This window comes from Micropterus dolomieu, linkage group LG18 (assembly GCF_021292245.1).
Source record: "Micropterus dolomieu isolate WLL.071019.BEF.003 ecotype Adirondacks linkage group LG18, ASM2129224v1, whole genome shotgun sequence".
In the NCBI taxonomy this organism is placed as follows: Eukaryota; Metazoa; Chordata; class Actinopteri; order Centrarchiformes; family Centrarchidae; genus Micropterus; species Micropterus dolomieu.
This window is the reverse complement of record NC_060167.1, coordinates 16,899,809-16,918,887: the sequence shown is the minus strand read 5'-3', so window position 1 is coordinate 16,918,887 and position 19,079 is coordinate 16,899,809. Positions and strand designations below refer to the sequence as shown.

At 41.9% G+C, this 19,079-nt stretch overlaps 1 protein-coding gene across 1 annotated transcript; it reads right to left on the bottom strand.

The window, feature by feature from the left end:
• Positions 1-5,897: 5,897 nt before the first annotated feature.
• On the bottom strand, positions 5,898-8,609 carry LOC123956960 (Parkinson disease protein 7 homolog). Its single transcript, XM_046029533.1, has 3 exons — positions 8,461-8,609; positions 6,758-6,844; positions 5,898-6,396 (listed from the first exon to the last, which is right to left on the bottom strand). Exons 1-3 carry the CDS (start codon positions 8,567-8,569, stop codon positions 6,236-6,238), a joined length of 357 nt encoding a protein of 118 aa, XP_045885489.1. The 5' UTR covers positions 8,570-8,609; the 3' UTR covers positions 5,898-6,235.
• Between the last annotated feature and the right edge of the window lie 10,470 nt (positions 8,610-19,079).

Genomic DNA, 19,079 nt, shown 5'->3' with positions numbered 1-19,079 from the left:
GGACGTGAAAAAAATGAAAGACAGAAGCTAACTTACTGATCACACAGTACAAGGTGAACCACCGCATCCCCCGATGATTGAGACAAAAGATAACGATATGAACGATCAACACTGTTCCTGTAAAGCTAGGTAGGCCTCTATTCATTATTACAGTCATTAAAAAGCAGAACAGTCGGGCTTTATTACGTTACATTCAGTAGGAAGTTAGCTAGCGTTAGCTAACTAACCTTACATTAGGAACGATCCACAGCCAACATTTTTCTGGATTTATTTTAGGTTTTGGAAAGAGAATAAATCGTACATCTCCTATCAACCTCTCTGGGTAGCGACTGTAACTATTACAAATGCCTCAGGAACAGCGTTTGACCATATCTTAGAAAAATATAGCCAAAAAAAGCTAGAAAATGACTCTTTTTACATTAGAGTCAATGGAGCGCAGCCATGAAAAGTGTCGGACTTCAGTTAGAGTGCTATACTGCGCTGTGATTGGCCAGCTGTGTATTCGGGGCGGGGCTTAGCGAAGGGTCAATAGTCTCGACACTCAGCTCATCAGGCAGAGAGAGAATGATCCTTCAGTGTGAGTTTACTGATGCAAAGAGAGGCGCCACTCAATCAGCTGACTGCCTCTCTCTGTTTTCATTACAAAACGGAGACCTTTTGCTACATTTCCGCCTCCCGTCCAGATTAAAGCAGTGAATCAGAAGATATTTGTTTGAAAACGCTGTTGACCCGGTGGGCAAAACAGAGGACTTTATTCAATGACACACACTCACATTTGGCTTTGTGAGTCGGTCTTATCAGTCATGCAAAGCAAAAACACGATGCTACTGACAGAGTTTTAGTTTTGGTATTTTTATTAAAATATATCTACTGTGTAAATAACACTTAACAGTTAACTTTGCGACAACTCCCAGTCTGTTTTCCACTGCCGCTGTGACACCAAAATGTGTGACCTATCAGTTTCTGTGACCCAAATGGGAAGTTAAGCGCCAGAGGCTTTGTTGACGATGGGAAGCGGTTGCAGTTTGGTTTGGGCACCAAAAGTACTTGGTTATGGTTAGGAAATCATCGTCGTTTGGGTGTAGTCACAGAATCTGATAAGTCACAGATTTTGGTGTTACACTGCCGTCTCTCTGTACTCCTGTGTTACTTTCAGTAACAGATCCACTTCGTTGTCGGTCAAAGCAAAAATAAAAATGCCCGGTGTAGTCTTTCGCTAAATTGTCTGCAACTGTGGAGTAGACCATCTGCTTCATGTTTACATTGGCACGCACATGCCCAGTGAAGGCTGCCTGAACGGCCGCTAGATGTGTGTTTTCAGTCGTTTTAATATAGACTCAACTCTGATACACAGCTAATACGCTGCTGTGTACGGAGAAGATCGTATTTGTTATAAAACTGTTTTAAAAAAACGTAGTAGTGTGGATGTAGCCTCACATTACCCTACTCCTCTCTCTACTCCTCTCATGTCAACCCTCCCGTTTTCCCCGGGATTCTCCCGTATGTTTCCGTTCTCATCCGGTATCCTCGCGTTTAAACGTTTCCCCGAAAATCTCCCGTATTTTTAACCTTTATAAAAATCTAATAAAAATCTGCTGGCTATTTAAAGTGTTTGAAGTCGGTGGCAGTATGTAAAAGATGTTGACTATGCTTCTTGCACAAGGACAAAAAATGAAAACATTGAAATTATATAAGGCCTACACCCTACTAGTGGTAAACCATATGAAATTATAATGAATATAGTAGCCTAACTATAAGTAATATTAACAATATATACTAACAGTATAATATGGAATTAACATTGTAATTTTATTTATTTAAATTTTCCTTATTTTCAAATCTCATTGAAGGCAGTTTTGACTCCTCTCTCTAGCCCTCTCCCCCTCTCTCCACTCCTCTCTCTCCCTAAAGCCCACAGAACCTGCCTGAGCTTTCCAGAACAAAAAGCAGCTGCTTCAGAGTTTATCATCGACTCAGGATGCCTGTGCTCCTTTATCTCCTAATTATTTTGGCTACAGCCTTTTTTGTTGCACTTTTTATGGTTGTAGTAAATTTATAAAGATGCTGTTTGTTCTGTTTTTGTAGTTTATTCCACAGTAAAGCTATATTTGTAAAGCTATAAGATGTTCCATGTTTCCTGGCAATGTCAATTATCATCTGTTAACTTTAACACTTAATGCACTGTTTTTAGGACTAATTAAATAAATATTCAGTATACTGTATAATGCTACATGATAAATAAAAGGCTGAAAATAGACCCAATGATCGGTATCATCAGATACTGCTTTCAGCAATCGGCCCAAAAGATCCTGATCGGAGTACCTCTATAATAAATGTTCAATATATCGTCAATAAATATTTGGTTTAATTCATTTGAATCACAGACAAATAAGCCTTTCATTTTTCTATAAAAATATTTATTTTGTTGAGGAAAAGGGACTGAAAAAAGATTTACTAATCATCTTTGTTGAAAAAGATTTTTTATCATAATAGTTTTGAATGTTCTATCTCGTTAAGTGATCCACTGTTTGGCATCAAGTGTTTGTCACGTTCTGACCATAAAGAAAAGTTTAACCACACAATTAACCATCTGGTTCCTTCAATTGTCACTCAGGAGCAAAAATCAGCCTTTCAACTTTAAAGAAATGATGATTTATGATAACATTTGATAACATTTTTGGCCATATCGCCCAGCCCTACTCCCAAATGTCTTTCTGTGTTCCTACATTTTTTCCATTTAGGAGCACATGTACTCCTTGGGAAAACAGTTAGATTAGAGCCCTGTTTTACTGTAATTTGCGAGCAGTCAAACAATACAATAAAGTTATTCCTTACAATAAACAAGCTGAGTAAGGTAACACTCTTAAGATCCTCTTTTCTATCATTAATCAGACCTGCTTACTTTGTTAATTGTACCTGGCCTAAGGACAAACAGAATAAAATGAAGAAAGCAGTGACAGTTTGTGTATCAGTCACGTCTGGAAGATACTCAAATTATAATTAAATCAGTGCAAATACCAAACCAGTTACAGCCATCACTTATACATAAATACCTACATAGATTTATTAGGATTTAAAGCTTGTATGCTTGCCCCCACATAACCTTGATATGAAGCCCTGTGTTGTTTGTGGAAGCACTGATAATTACAACAGCAGTGCAGACAACCTAATAACAGAGTTATAAGTATAACTCTGGACAGCAGGGTTCACCATGTCTCATTAACCTTTGCATTTGAAATGTTCTAGATAAAAGTTTAAAGTATCTATGTAATTACTTTCTCAAATTATCTTCTAAAAATAAACTAACAAAAATTAAGTACTTTTTTTTTTTTCAAACCACATCTCTGGGGTAAAATTTTTCCTGAAAACAAACACTCACACTGATCACTTCAAAGCATACAATCTAACATCGTCTCCTCAAATACCTGAGGCAGCAATACCAAAAATAGTGCAGCAACATTATCAACAAAGTTACTTTTTAAAATATCTTTGGAACAGAGTTTCATGTTGATGTGATGGTATACACAATGGTACAAGTGAATATATTAGTGATTCAAAATTTCAAACCCAAGTTGACATACTAGGACTGTCTAATTCCAAAATGAAGTATAGGAATGACTGCTTTATAGTGGTTTCACATATCGCCAAGAGCTATAAATCAGACTTTGTTGAAGTCCAAATCAACAAATCTATCCATTCATTGCTGATGACACAAAAAATGTTGATGAAATCCCAATTGCTTGTATTGTCCATTACTTTTTGAAATGTATCTGCCAAAGCAACTCAGGCAAGCAAATTCATTCTTCATTGTCTGCATGCCAATGCAAGTAGGGGTCCTAATCAGGAGATGCAAAGTGCAGCACTCTAATTGCATCATTAGCTAAACCAATGACTCAGTCACAGTGACTTCAGCCTCCCCCTCCCCCCACCAACTCCCTCCTCTGCCCCATCCAGAAATAGGGAGTCAAGCCTCAAGCTCTTTACTGTACAGCTGCTCAAGCAGAATAATTCTAACATGTTATGTGCAACAGCGCAAAAATGTTAACGTTCCAGAAATATCCAACTCAAAAGCATAGCATTAATGAGACTGTGCCATACAGCCGTCATAATAACACTATTTAAGCACTGATGTTTGTCTTCCATAAAGTGGCAAAGATTAGTTCTCAATTTTGAACCACAGAAATTAAACACATTAGCTCTGGCACACAATGTAGTGATGTTGCCTCAACATGACAGACATGGCCCGATCTAAATTGTTCAGGACTGTCATAGGGCAAACAATTCGCCTGAACTGTACCCACAGGTAACAGTCATACACAGGCTCAAGCTCCTGATTTGGATGGTTTGGATGTTAATGGGATGTGATTTTAACAGTAAACAGTGCTCTCCTCATGCACTGTAATGGGAGTAGAGCCTTGCAGTCTTTTTTTGGCTCACTTATGTTTGGTTGTACAATGGTGGATGAAAAAAACACTCGAGTTAAGCCCTCCTATTTGGATGACCCCTGACTTGCTGTGGTTCTGCATGCTTCGCTAAGAATGACTAAGAGGCGGCTTACCAGCAATTGAAAATGCAGCCAACCAGAAAATATCTTGCTTCGTACTTCCTGTCTCTATAAAGTGGAATAAGTGAAGGTAACACATCTGGGTTCTTCCTGTTTTAAGTGCTCAAACGAAAATGAGAGTATGATCTTCGTTGACATGGGCCTTGTGTCAACGAAGAGATCTCTCAATGCACAAGTACTTTCTTAGATGAATGAGAAACACGACTGTCCATGATAATAGGTCATTCAAATAATAAAACAGCTATACTAACGCGTCCTTACCTCTAGTACCGTGAGATTTCCAGGGGTCGTGTTTATTTAGAGTTTCCCGTAGTCACGTTGATGCCTCTGACTGATGGAGGAACTAACCTGGCCTCTGCCGCACTGTATTAGCTACAGTCTTTGCTGCACAGTCTGACTGCGGCTGCTGCTGAGGATGGAGAGCTTCTGGGACCGACGTCTGCACGTCGGGTCACATCTGCAGAGCGGTGTCTCGCTGATTTCACCAGCGTTTCGTGTGTCTGAACGCGGCTCTGAATGGTGAACATGTCACGTTAATGAACGTACCCGCAGGCTAACGTTGATCTATCGTTTCTCTGCTCGGCCAATTTGAGACGCTAATGTCAATCCATTGTGCCATGGATTGCACACGAACTTGAGGCTCAGCACTCAGTCCTCTAACGTTAAGCAAGCTAATCACGGCTAACAAAAAATGATTCCTAGTTGCACACACACACACTCATATTCTTTTTAATGATGTGACACTTGACCGTGTTGCTGTCGTGTTCATTGACAAACGTTAACGTTACAGTGTCATGTTAATGTCGATGCCGTTAGTGGCTGGTTAACGTTAACTTATCGTGATTACCGTTGCGTAAACTAACATATAATAGCTGGCATGAACATATCTGAACGCTATTCAACCCATTTCGGCAGAACATTACCGTTGTAATGTGTACATAACCCACGCAATACCTACAGTCACAGGACAAACACCAGTTGTTCTTACCTTTCTCAAAATCCTTCTCTTCCTTTTTGACTGTGTGAAGACCTTCTGGATTTTTGTTGCTCTGACACACAACTACCACGCGCTGCATCAGAGGCCCGCCCTGCTAGCTGTGTGCGAGCTGCCATTAGTCAGCCACTATACAACTGCAGCCGGACCGAGGCTTCTCATTGGCCAGACCACCTGCCAATCTATTTGGATTCTGCTTCCCGCGTTCTAAGCAGTACTGCTCACAAAACGTTACATTATGCTGCCTATGTTAGGTGGAGGCTTCCACGACAGGTGTGTGGAAACAAGCTCAGTGACCTCCAGTATGGGCACACCCACAGAGTAAGACAAACAGTATTCTGTCGCATTCATTTTTTAATGACAGATGAAACAAAAAAGCTGTCAAAATAATGAGCAATTTGTGATTGATGACAATGAAACAAAATCAATTTCATGTCATTTGGAAAGCCTGTACAGTTATTATCTATATTGTATTTCGATGTTAAATAACAAAAAAGGTGCCTTTCATTGCCAAACTAAGAAAGGAAGGAGGTCAGAAGAGAAACATCCTTATGTCACCTAGTGAGAAAGGTTTTATCACTGGTTACTCCTTGTATCAGCTACATTGGATTAGCTGTCTTAGCAGTGCCAGACTTATATAGCAGTCAGCGCTGCTTGCAGGATGAAAGTGAACACAGTCAGTCTTTCATAATAAGAGGAGCCTTGACTTGAGCTGCAACCTCAGCCCCCATAAGTTCTTCTACAATCGTCAGGGCAAACTCGAAACTGGTTCCTGGCCCACGGCTGGTGATGTAATGTCCATCCTTTTGTACTCGAGCCTCTGAATATTTATAGTGGTCTAAAAAAAGACAAAGAGCCATACCATGAGGATTATCACAATATGAGAGCTTCAAGCTACAGACTAAAAGCCACACATGTCTGTATTATAAGCACTTTTACACAGATAATCTATCACCATTTCAACTGACCCCTGTCTAATATGTTTTGTCAAATTGCTGCATCGGCTTTCACCTGAGTGTTGTGCTCTCCTCTACTGCATAATGACATGACTTTCTATAGGCAAGAAAGAGCTAGTACAGCACCATCTGCTGCCCTTTACAAATAATTACATCCGAGTTAGAGCTGCAAACGTTAAAGCCACTAGCTGTTCATTTTAACACGTTTTCCACCCTTTTGTTTGCATAAAGTGTTTTTTTTACCTCCAGCCATCATCTTCTCCTTCATGGCAGGGTGTGTAGTGACTGTGCTACCGTAACCGACGCCATGTGCCAGAAGTGCAGTAGGACCTGCAGAGAGCAAAGCGGTTTATGGTTCATGTAACAGCTTCTTGTTATAAAGTGACACTTGTGTCGGTCCAGGTTTTCATCTTTATGCATTTAAAATGGTTACAAAATATGAATCATACAGCCAAAGACAAAAAAATGCAAAAAATGCTGCATTTAGCATTTGGAATTACAGGTAGAACTATAAATGAATTACGTAAGCACAAAATGTTTGATGACAACACTATGTCCTAAAGATGCCCTAAAATGTTCCATTGTTTCTAAGAATGAACATATACAGTATACTGTTTCAGCCTCTCTCCAAAGACTCTGCACCACATTGAAAAGAGAAAAGGAAAAAAAGACAGGCTGAAGACATTGAGTGCTGCTGCATTAACTTTGGCAATGTCGTAGCACTGCAGTGAGCTCATCCAAAAACTGTTAATAAATAGAAAGTTATTGATTATTCTACTTGGATGCCTTCCCATGTGGTCTAAAGATTACACTTTCCCCTGGCAGAACAGCAGACTGCCAGTTAAAGCCAAGCTACTCCTGTTACAGCCAGTCCCCATCCAGAGGACGCCAGTCTGGGAGAGAGAGACCTTCTGAGAACCACATTCAGACAACAAGGCAGACGTGGTTAGAAGGGTGATGATAACCATCTTTCTATCATCTAATGAATCTGTTTTGTGGACATAACCTTGCATTCGTATAACCAATATTAGCCCTTATTGGTCATTGGTTTTTGAATGGACCTTTTCCTATAATAACAGTTTTCATGTTAGGACAGCATAATAAGTCTTGCAACTGGCCCTCGTGCTGGCAGGTTCATTAAACGGTATATTCCTGTGAGGATTTTAGTCATTTTCTAGGACACCCTTCAATCCACTTTGCTGCATTGGTCCCTGTCCCTATTCGGAATGTCCTTCCAGTGTCCTTTCTCTGCATACGGAGGCTGTCAAATAAAATGTCAGTGCTTGTGGGTTCACTCAGGGACAGTTATTAATCAAACCCTCACACTTTCATTCCAAAATGCCAAAAAGGGGGTCACTCATGACCATAAATTAATGAAGCATGTCGTTTGTTAAGAGTGTATATTTTTTAAAATGTGGTTGTGGTGTGTGATAAACTCATTTAAGGGTACATCCCGTTACTAAAATACCAGAAAATTCACTGCATCCACTGCCATGCGCATATATAAAAACTGCACCTTTTTTTTCTGTCCAAGGTCTTTAATTCTAGTTGCGAGCAAATCCAAATTCCATTTACCGGCACAACATTAGCTTGGTATGTTTAAAACCACAATATAATATCTTTAATGGTGTTTTTAGTTAAAAATGTTTATGGGTCACACGGAAGCATAGTTCACGGTATATTAATTTATATCACTGGTTTGATTTGATATGGAAAATGACTGTGCGTACATTTATTGCTCAATTACTTATGTAGATGCTATTTTAGAAAGCAAGCTCAAGAAAAACTGTACTGTGTAGGTTGGGTAAGTTTCATCTATTTGACTAAAAGCAACAACATGATGGTCATATTTGAGGTCATGTCATTTTTAAACTTTAACCCATAGATTTAACCATAGAGGTTGGCCCTGTATAATTCTGACTTTGCTTTGTTTTCACAAACTGTACCTGCACAGATGGCTGCAATCAGTCCTTTTCTGCCATCCTGATCCTTAAGCACCTCCTTCACGGCAGGAGACTGCAAGACAGCATGGAAACCAGGTGCACAGTGAGTCATTTGCAGGCTATATGATTGCACAGTGTATATACTGACTATGGTTAAATCACTGAAACAAACTGGCAATATTTTAAACACATCAAGAGTAACCCATCAGTGTTTCAATACACACAGATTTACTAAACAAACAGTAACAATAATATTTCAACTAAACATGGTTTTTAAAAATTTAAAATATTGACTTTCATGTTAAATGTTTTACTAGTGTTTGAGAACACTAAAACGGTGAGCAATTATTCCTCTATACCACCCAGAGGGATTTTTTACATAAAAGTCTCTGTGCTCTTTTCACTGGTTTTAAGTAGGTGGGGAGATTGATGTCACACACTTGAATGCACCAATCACAATTTAGCTAAATTTGCATCAGAATTAGATGACAGTTGGTGAACTGTTGCCATAAGACTGTATAAAAGAAGTGAATGTAGCCACCGTGACATCACCCATTGGTTTGTGTACCGTCACGTTGAAGCCTCAAGTTTGGCATTTTGGCCGTCGCCATCTTGTTTTTTTGGAACCAGAAGTGACCATATTTGCATGCGACGGTGGAGCTGGGGAGGAATACCCAGTGCAATACCAGACAGGTTGCTGTGGTAGCGACGTGTGAATCACAAGGTAGTCACACCCTAAAGCATACCCTGCTTTATTGTCTATTTTAGTCTAAATGGGGCCATAACTTACAAAATGAACATCATGCTGCAAGACCAGAAACTCATAAGGAAAGTGTTTACTGAGGTAATGAATCAAGTGAGGAGTGGGGTAATTTTCTCATAATCTTACATACAATCAGACTTTTTTTTGCAACCAGGGGAGCCGCCCCCTGCTGGCCATTTGAAAGAATGCAGATTTAAGGCATTTCCACATTGGCTTCACTTTTCAGACCCAGAGGTTCCCATTTGGTTGTTGCTTACTATGCTGGGCAACTGTCAATCAAACCTGATGAAACCACACCCACATGGTCCTGAAGAGGTAGGTGAGTTGAGTTTTTGACTGGTAAACTCTTAACAAATTACACACAAGAATGTTATTGAGAGAGGGTACAGAGAGAGGGTGAGAGAGGACGCTGGCGTGGCTTGTTCGCCGCTTCTCTAACCAAAAATCCTTTACAGTGCAACATTTGTTTAACATTATAGCCTATAGTACAATGTGTATCGACCAGTATTACGTCTAGTAAGTTATACTAGTGTCGTTCCTCACTAGTAAACACTGGATTTGTATGTATAGGATATGTATTTCTGTACAGATTCTGCCGACTCTAGCGGATGTCTGCTTACCAGTTTTCCATCGCTCGAAGATTCCCGTATCTGTCCATCACTGCCTGTTTTCCGTGAGACTTTCACCCAAAGTCACCGCTGATGATCGTGAGATCTCCACCCAAAGTTACAATTTGCTTACTGTGTCTGATGGCTCTCTTCTGTGCATCACGGGCACTGCTAACGGCTAACAGACCACTCTCCACTGGCATGATATTGAACTACTCCGTCACTCAACTGAAGGAATTCAACAACTACGCCACTCCATCGTGCATATCGGTCATTAAACAACTTGGACTCCTTCACCGGCTCCATTACATTCACAGAAGTAGCAGTCGAAAGTTTGTTTTCTCCCGGTCTGATCACAGCATCTCATCCCCCTGGTCTGGCGCACGCCCCGTCGCACCTCCAACACGTCATCAAAGTGCTGCCACTCGTAGGACTAGTAACGCTGGAGTTTCCATGACAATGCTACGCGCTGACCGGGATGGAAAACGTGGAGTGGATTTCAGTCTACTCCGGCCAATACAGAGACACACTGCTCCATCTACTATCAAGATTGAACTGTTTAATGCACAATCCATCACAAACAAATCTTGCCTCATACATGACCATATTCTGGATAAGTGTTTGGATTTGATATGCCTTACAGAAACCTGGCACCAACTAGATGTTTTTTCTGTATTAAATGAGACCTGTCCTCCTGGTTACTGCTACCTATAGAAAGCCTGCAGCACAGGGCACAGTGGTGGTCTGGCTGTCATCCACCGAAATGATCTGGGCTTCTTCCCTAAATTCCCTGCCTTAGCTGTCTTCTTTTGAATGCCTTGCATTTAAATGTAAGCCTCCTCTCTCTACAACGATACTTCTCATCTACCGACCACCCAAACCAAACGCATCTTTCATCCCAGAGATGTCCAACCTTTTCTCAACATTCTGTACAATGTCTGCTAATATTATAGCCCTTGGAGATATGAATATTCATGTCAACTCCCCCACCTGCCGTTTTGCAGCAGAATTCCTCCAATTACTCGACTGTTTTAATCTGGCACTACTTGTTGATGTCCCCACTCACACCAGGGGACACACTCTCGACCTAGTCATTACAAACTCATCTCAGCAATTTTCTGGTCTACGATCTGGGTGTTTCCAACCACAAGGCTATCTCCATGAAGATGTCTTCTCCGTCCACCCTCATCAGAACAGTCACTTTCTCCCAATCAGCCCCCGGTACACAGATGAGCTACGGAAAATGAAGGCAGCTGGGCGTGCCATCGAGAGATACAAAGCCACAGGTCTCACTGTGCACAAGCAAGCTTTTCGGGAACACCAAAAGGACTACTCAAAGTCACTTACAGAGGCACGGTCACAATTCTACTCAAACATCAGTTTTCAGAAACAGTCCCGGAAACTCCAAGCAGCTGTTCTCTACTGTAAATCATCTCCTCAAACCACAAATCCCCTCACTCACAGAAACTACAGAAGAGCACTGTAATAATTTCCTGGCCTTTTTCAAATCAAAAGTAGACTCAATCCACTCTTCCTTTCCTGGATCCTCAACACTACCCGCCCCAACTGTCCACTCACAGCCTGCAATCTCTCAGACCCTACAGTGCTTTCCAGAAATCACAGGAAGAGTTTGAAAAGATAATCAAAAAGATGAAACCCACCACCTGTGCCCTCGACCCATTTCCAACAGCTCTAGTGAAAGCAAACACTTCTGCCCTAAGCCATCTGATTGCCACTCCCTCCAGTCTGGCAACGTTCCACCTGCCCTTAAAACTGCCATAATCAGACCAATTCTCAAAAAACCCACCTTTGATCCAGATGCATTTGCAAATTACAGGCCCATTTCCAATCTCCCATTCCTCTCCAAAGTACTGGAAAAAGTTGTTGCCGCCCATCTCCAGGACCACCTCAAACATAACCTTTTTGAAAGATTCCAGTCTGGTTTCCGCTCTGTTCACAGCCCTGGTTAGAGTCACAAATGACCTACGAATTGCAGCTGATGTTGGCTCACCTTCCCTCCTCATACTCTTCAGTCTTTCTGCTGCTTTTAACACTGTGGATCATGACATACTTCTCAACCGGCTACACCAAACCACTGGACTCGCTGACACTGCTCTTAACTGGTTTAAATCATACCTCACTAACAGAACAGAGTACATTTCACTTGGAAATGCAAGGTCCCGGCAACACACAGTCACCTGCGGAGTCCCCCAGGGGTCAGTCCTTGGCCCCATCCTCTTCACTATTTACATCCTCCACCTCGGTCACATCATCAGTCGCCTTGAAGTCTACTTTCACTGCTATGCTGATGACACACAACTGTAAATGAAATCGGACACACACACACACACACACACACACACACACACACACACACACACCACTGCAGCTTCATCACCATAATCATCTTCTTCAACACTCACCGCCTGTCTGGAGGAGATAAAGGCATGGATGAAACACAACTTCCTCCAGCTTAACAGCTCCAAAACTGAGGCAATTTTTGTTGGTACCTCACATCAAGTCCAGTCATCCTCCAACAACTCACCATTGAATCCCATATCGAAAACCTCTGAAAGACTTCTTTCTACCATCTCAGAAATTTAGCAAAACTTCATTCCACACTCACCTTAGCTGACGCTGAAAAACTGGTCCATGCCTTCGTCTCCTCCAGATTGGATTACTGTAATGCACTTCTCATTGGGATCCCTAACAAGAGTCTGCAGAGACTGCAGTATATTCAGAACAGTGCTGCAAAGATCCTGATGAGAGTGCATAAGTACGACCACATCACACCCATTCTCCATTCACTCCACTGGCTTCCCGTTTCTGCTAGGATTGAATACAAGTTCTCCCTTCTTACCCACCAGTGCGTCTATGGAAATGCACCCCCCTACCTGAAAGAACTACTCACCCGTCTATCTACAACACGATCCCTCCGCTCAACAAACTCAAACCCCCTCCTTCTCCCCAGGACTAAGCTCAGCACCATGGTTGATCTGGCTTTCTGTTCTGCCACTCCTCAGATCTGGAATGCCGTCCCCGACCATCTGAGGGCACCTCAGACTACTGAGATCAACATTTTTTAGCAGAACGTGTGAGTTTTAATTAACCTTGCAAGCTGTTGCATTACCTATTTGTATTTTATATTGATGTTTTTTACCTTGCTTTTATAATAATAATAATAATCTTTATTTGTAGAGCACTTTCAAAAACAAGTTACAAAGTGCTTTAACAAGTGTAAAGACAATAATACCCAAAAGACAATAATACAAGATAAAAGCATGAAAAAATTGAAAAGACTAAAATACACGTTTAAGATAAATATAAAATTAGTAAAATAGAATAAATTAAAAGGGATAAAATAAAGTCAAATAAGATCAGGAAAGGCTCTCCTATAAAAGTATGTTTTAAGAAGGGACTTAAGAGTTCACTGACTCAGCTGACCTGATTTCCTCAGGCAGGCTGTTCCAGACTGTGCCCTGACAGCAAACGCTCTGTCCCCTTTAGTTTTCAGTCGAGACTCTGGAACAGACAACAGACCTCTGCTCGAGGATCTCAAGGTGCGTGCTGGTGTGTATGGGACTAAAAGGTCAGAAATATAACAAGGCGAGAGGCCATGAAGAGCTTTAAAAGTGATCAATAGAATTTTAAAGTCAATTCTAAAACATACTGGGAGCCAGTGTAATGAAGCTAAAATAGGAGTAATGTGGTCATATTTCTTTGTTTTGGTTAAAAGCCTGGCAGCTGAGTTCTGGATAGTCTGGAGTCAATCAATAGATTTTTGGGTTAAACAGGTGAAAAGGCTGTTGCAATAATCCAGGCGTGATGAGATGAAGGTGTGTAAAATGGTCTCGGTGTCCTTAAAAGTTAACATAGATCGAATTTTTGCTGTATTTCTAAGTTGATAAAAACATGATTGAACAAGCTTTGTGGTGTGCTGCTCGAAATTTAAATTACTATCAAACCAAACACCAAGGTTCTTTGCCACAGGCTTAATGTGATTTACTAGGGAACCAGCAGATGGCAAAACAAATACTGCCATCTGCTGGGACCCAATGATCAGTATTTCTGTTTTGTCTGAGTTCAGCTGGAGGAAATTATTTGACATCCATTTTTTAACTTCACAAAAGGCAGATGTTAAGTGAACTCAGCATTCCAGGGTCTGTGGAGCTGACGGGCAAGCATATTTGTGTGTCATCAACATAAATATGAAAAGAAATGCCATGTTTATGGATAATGTGTCCAAGGGGAAGCAGATATAAGGAAAACAAAATGGGTCCTAAGACCGACCCCTGAGGCACACCATATTTAACTGGACAGAACATAGAGACATAGTTGTTTACAGACACGCAAAACTTCCTATTTGACAGGTAGGATGAAAACCATTCTAGGGCAGTACCAGAGATCCCCACCCAGTGCCTCAGTCTGTCTAACATGATGTTGTGATCAATGGTGTCAAAAGCAGCGCTAAGGTCCAGGAGTACCAGGACTGAGCACATGCCTTCATCAGCAGACATTAAAAGGTCATTGGTGACTTTAAGCAGGGCAGTCTCAGTGCTGTGGTACTTCCTGAAACCAGACTTTTCAAATAATTTGTTATTTTCCAGTACAGTGAGCAGCTGTTTGGACACAATTCTTTCTAGAATCTTTGCAATAAAAGGCAGTTTTGAAATTGGTCTAAAATTATGTGGGAGGGAGGGATGTAAACCAGGTTTCTTTAAAAGTGGGTTCACGCAAGCCGTTTTAAAATAATCAGGGACACAACCAGTAGATAGGGAGCTGTTGAAAACAGAGATCAAATGGGGCCCAACAGAATCTATTACTTTCAGTAAGAACTTTGTAGGTATTACAAGTGGGCTGGAGGACACTTTCATTTGTGATATTGTTTTTAAAAGCTCAGACAAGTTGATGGGATAAAACTGGTTAAAACTCTCTTGTTGCTGGTGAGGAACCTCTGAGTAAGAGGCCGCGGGGGTAATAGAGGCTCTGATTGACACCACCTTATTGGTAAAATAGAAAATTAAAGGGGACTGAGGGTTTGCTGTCAGGGCCCCGAGGCTCTGGCCTGTTTTATTGTTTTTACACTTTCTATAAATAAAGATGATTATTATTATTATTATTATGCAGAGGTTGTCTTTGGGAAATAGATGTATGAGTGCTGCCAGCATTGCTGCAGAGGTTGAAGGGGTGTGGGGTCAGCCTGTCAGTGCTCAGACCATACGCTGCACACTGCATCAAATTGGTCTGCATGGCTGTCCCAGAAGGAAGCCTCTTCTAAAGATGATGCAAAAGAAAGCCCACAAACAATCTGCTGCAGACAAGCAGACTAAGGACATGGATTACTGGACCACAACCTGTGGTCTGATCTGACAAAGATAAATTTATTTGGTTCAGTTGGCGTCAAGCGTGTGTGGCTACAGACAGGTGAGGAGTAGAAAGCCAAGTGTGTCTTGCCTACATTCAAGCATGGTGGTGGGAGTGTCCTGGTCTGGGGCTGCATGAGTGTTGCCTGCACTGGGAAGCTACAGTTCAGTGAGGGAACCATGAATGAACATGTACTGTGACATACTGAAGCAGAGCATGATCCCCTCCCTTAATGTGACTGGGCCGCAGGGCATTATTCCAACATGATAACGACCCCAAACACACCTCCAAGACGACCACTACCTTGCTAAAGAAGCTGAGGGTAAAGGTGATGGACTGGCCAAACATGTCTCCAGACCTAAACCCTATTGAGTATCTGTGGGGCCTCCTCAAACAGAAGGTGGAGGAGCGCAAGGTCTCTAACATCCACCAGCTCTGTGACGTTGTCATGAAGGAGTGGAAGAGGACTCCAGTGGCAACCTGTGAAGCTCTGCTTAACTCCATGCCCAAGAGGGTTAAGGCAGTGCTGGAAAATAATGGTGGCCACACAAAATATTGACACTTTGGGCCCGATTTGGACATTTTCACTAAGGGCTGTACTCACTTTTGTTGCCAGCGGTTTAGACATTAGTGGCTGTGTGATGTGTTATTTTGAGGGGACAGCAAATTTACACTGTTATACAAGCTGTACACTCACTACTATACATTATAGCAAAGCGCCAGTTCTTCAGTGTTGTCACATGAAGAGATATCAAAAGATTTACAAAAATGTGAGGGGTGCACTCACTTTTGTGAGATACTGGATATCTGCAATGGAAAACGGAAGACCGGACACCAAAAGCAAGTCGAGTTGAGCTGCTACCAGCAATGGAAAAGCGGCAATTGATTTCTGATCAGCTCAGAAGTGACGCTGTGTGGTGACAGTAGTGATGACATCACCATTGTCACCATCTAATCCGTCCTGAGCCTGGGTGGGCGGGCTCATCACTGTGGAGACGGGCAGGTCGTTTCCTGCAGTCAGAGCAGGTCAGAAAGAAAATGTAGATCATCGATCAGTTCTGTTAGAGACAACTGTCAATTATCAACATCAAAGAGAGACTGATGATTGGTTGATTAATTGATGGATTGTGAGGTCAGTGAATGAATCAGAGTGTTACCTGTGGACCTGTGTCGGTATAAAGACACCATGAGGACAATGGAGATGCAGTAAGGACAGAACACCACCAGGTGGCAGACCAGTCTGAACACAAGCTGGAGGGGGACTGAGGCAGGGGGCGGGGCTACAGAGGTGGGCAGGGCTGTGGTTGTAGGTTTATCTGTAGAGAGAATCCACCTGGTCAGGTGAATCTCTGGATGAAATAAGTCCTGAAATCAAAGGTAACCTCCTCACCTGTGACAGAGATCCAGCTGGATGGAGACTCTCCACGACCGCTGATGTCACACTTGTAGAGGCCTTCATCAGACTTGTTAACATGGTGGATGGTCATGTGACCTGTAGGCTCAGTCCTGATGAGGGAGCCATCTTTATAGAAACCAGCTGGGAGGTTGGAGGGAGGGGTCTTTGTTTTACAGTGCAGAGTGACATCATGTCCCTCCATCACAGGGAGGACAGGACTCTGCAGGATCACTGGTCCACCTCAACACAGAGACAAACTACAGCATTTCATCATTTACACACAGCTTCATCAACACTAACTCGACAGTCTGATCTTACCAGTGACAGTGATGCTGATGGTGTTACTGGTTGCTCCCTCTCTGGACTCACACCAGTAAACTCCACTGTCCCATGGGAAGATTTGGCTCATGTAACAGGAAGAACCAGCTGATCTTCCCCAGTCATCATACTGAGTCCTGGTTCCTCTGGTTGTGTTCCTCCTCAGCGTCCATCCAGCAGAGCTGTCGTCCTCCTCACAGCTCAGAGAGACAGACTCTCCTGTAAACAGCTGAGAGCTTCTGGGACTCACAGTCAGAGAGGCTGGAGGGTTGACATGACACACTGATGATCTTTAGCACGTTTGTCCAAACTAAATAACCCTTTAAGTGCAACAAAGGAGAAACCCTGAAACCAAAACCTGAACCTGAAGCAGCCTCTGTGACGGTTTCATAACAGCTCGTTCCTTCATTTGCAGACAGTAAAGACTCAAAGATGTTTCATGTTGTAAATCACAGCCTCAGGTTTAAATATGTTCTCTGAGTTCTCGAGCAGTGGAAACATATTTATGTCTCAAAAACAACTTCAGAAACTTCATGAACCAACGCTGCCTCCTAAAACTTACATTCAGGCAGCGCTGATGTGAAACAGAGAAACAAAATGCTGCAGGGTCACATTTTCATCAACGTGATGAAAAAACATTTTTCATCATCAGCGTGTTTTATTTCTGTTCCTGCATGATCTGCAAGGCCACTCCTTTGTAACCGGTTTTGAACTGCTGCTCAACTTCTTTGTGGCCAAACCACTTCTTCATACAGACCCGAGAGGAAGGAAGTGAATACTTGGCCGGCTTGACAGCACGTTGAACTATATTTTGGTTGTATTCCAGCAGCTTGAAGCTCTCAGTAAAGGTTTTGATGTGACATTTTGACTATAATAAACTCAAGACTGTCTGCAGCCACAGGGTGAGGGAAGAAAGACTGACCAGAAACCTCTGAGATGACAAAGCTTCTCTGAGTTTGTGTCTCTGTATCATCAGGCTGGCAGAAGGAGTTCACTCACCTTGGTTTGTTGTGCAGCACAGCAGTGAAGTCAGAACTAAAGAGAAATCACACTCAGGTTGGTTTGAGGTTTTACTGCAGACACAACTGTACCAACACATTCTCACTTGTCACATATAGACGCTTGGTCAAGATCCCTCGTTGCTTTTTAATGCCCTGGATACCTTTTTGTGTCATTTTTGGACATGTAGGGCTCCACTGTCAAGTTAGCAGTAATAAATATGCAACGTCCGGTTAGACAAAAAAAAATCAACACTAGTGGTCAATGTTGTGAAATGGCACAATTTTCTACTAAAACTACTTACGGGAATCTTCAGTCGGCCACTAAAGGAATTAGTAAGTGTCTGTAACTTATGTAAAAAATCATTGTTGACTTTTTGTTGTTTGACACGGAAAACACAGATCCCCCCCAACCGTGCCTTTTCTCTGACATTTCTTTTAAGTATCCTACACCAGCTTTTAGTGTTCATAAGTGACACTAAGTGGCTTCCCCCAGTGAGTTACAAATTGATGCCAAGTTAGTTAGTACGTCTGGACATCCTGGACGACTGGTCCTCTTAGATAACTTTTAAAGCAGCCTGCAGCTCACTCCAGTAAACTCACATTAAGCCTTTAACATCCAGCTTAAAGCTGGTTTTACTTCCTGCTCTTAAAGGTTGTATCAGAGTGAAGTGAGAAAATTTTCTGAACAAAATGTTAAACATGAATGATCAAATGATGATGAACAAAATGATCTTCTTTCCTGTTTACTCGTCACATTTCTCTGTAATCTCAGTAACTTCTGACTCTCTCTGTCCTTTATTGTTTGTTTTGGCCTCACTGATCAATAAACTCTTCTGTCTTTGTTTTTATAATGTCTGAAGTTTTCCAGCCAGTTTGATCCTGTATCTCACCTTCATTCTTCTCCAGCTCAGCTCACCTGCTAACTGTGTAGTTACTGAAATGTGGACAGAACAGATTTTACTTACAGATCGGCCAGTGAAGAGATGTTTGTCGCATCGTACCACTTGGTGATGTGAGATCACACTTTGTGTTTTTTCTCTCTGAGCAGTTCAAACCACAGTTTCCTGTTTCTACTTTACTGTCCGATCTCCTCTGCTGCAGTTGGCAGGCAACTTACTGACACTGTTAGTTTAAAATAGTAGAGACATTGTTGATTAAGATGATTCGACAGG